General features: G+C 57.5%; 1 protein-coding gene across 1 annotated transcript in view; it reads right to left on the bottom strand.

Moving 5' to 3' along the window:
* Positions 1–360: 360 nt before the first annotated feature.
* Positions 361–551, bottom strand: part of LOC104523778 (disintegrin and metalloproteinase domain-containing protein 33) — a gene marked incomplete at both ends in the record, with an annotated part of 8,421 nt that continues 8,230 nt past the window's right edge. Inside the window, one exon of the mRNA XM_010166470.1 lies at positions 361–551. Within this exon, the coding sequence (XP_010164772.1) occupies positions 361–551 (191 nt within the window).

Raw genomic sequence — 551 nt, 5'->3', positions numbered from 1 at the left:
AGGGGGGTTGGAACTGGATGGGCTTTAAGGTCCCTTCCAACCCAAACCATTCTATGGTTCTATGATTCTATGATTCTATGAGGGCTGTATGGAGGATGGGGACCACCAGCAATGGGTGAGGTTGTGCAAAGCAGAGGACCAGGCACTTATGAGTGTGTGTACACAGCACCCACAGTCCCATGGATGCAGACCCCAACCTTGGATGGGGACAGCACAACTCCTCCATCCACCACCCTTCAACCCCACGAGCAGGGGGCGTGGGCAGGGGACCTCATGTGCAGACACAGAGCTGAGACCCAAAGTGGTTCCTGCTCTGGAAAGAGGTGACAAGGAGGCAGAGTTGGGGCTGGTGAGACTCACCTGGTCCCCAGAGCTGGACACACTGCTGGTGGTGGGTCATGCACATGCCGTTGTTGCAGTAAGCCTCGCCGTAGGCACAGGAGGAGCCATCCAGCAGGTACACGTTGGCTGGGCAGTAGGGTGAGGCACCTGTGCAGTATTCAGGGAGGTCACAGGATCCTGCTGCTTCCCTGCAGATCGTCCCAGCCACC

This window comes from Antrostomus carolinensis, unplaced genomic scaffold, assembly GCF_000700745.2.
Source record: "Antrostomus carolinensis isolate BGI_N321 unplaced genomic scaffold, ASM70074v2 scaffold38680, whole genome shotgun sequence".
In the NCBI taxonomy this organism is placed as follows: Eukaryota; Metazoa; Chordata; class Aves; order Caprimulgiformes; family Caprimulgidae; genus Antrostomus; species Antrostomus carolinensis.
This window is presented reverse-complemented; position numbering and strand designations above follow the sequence as displayed.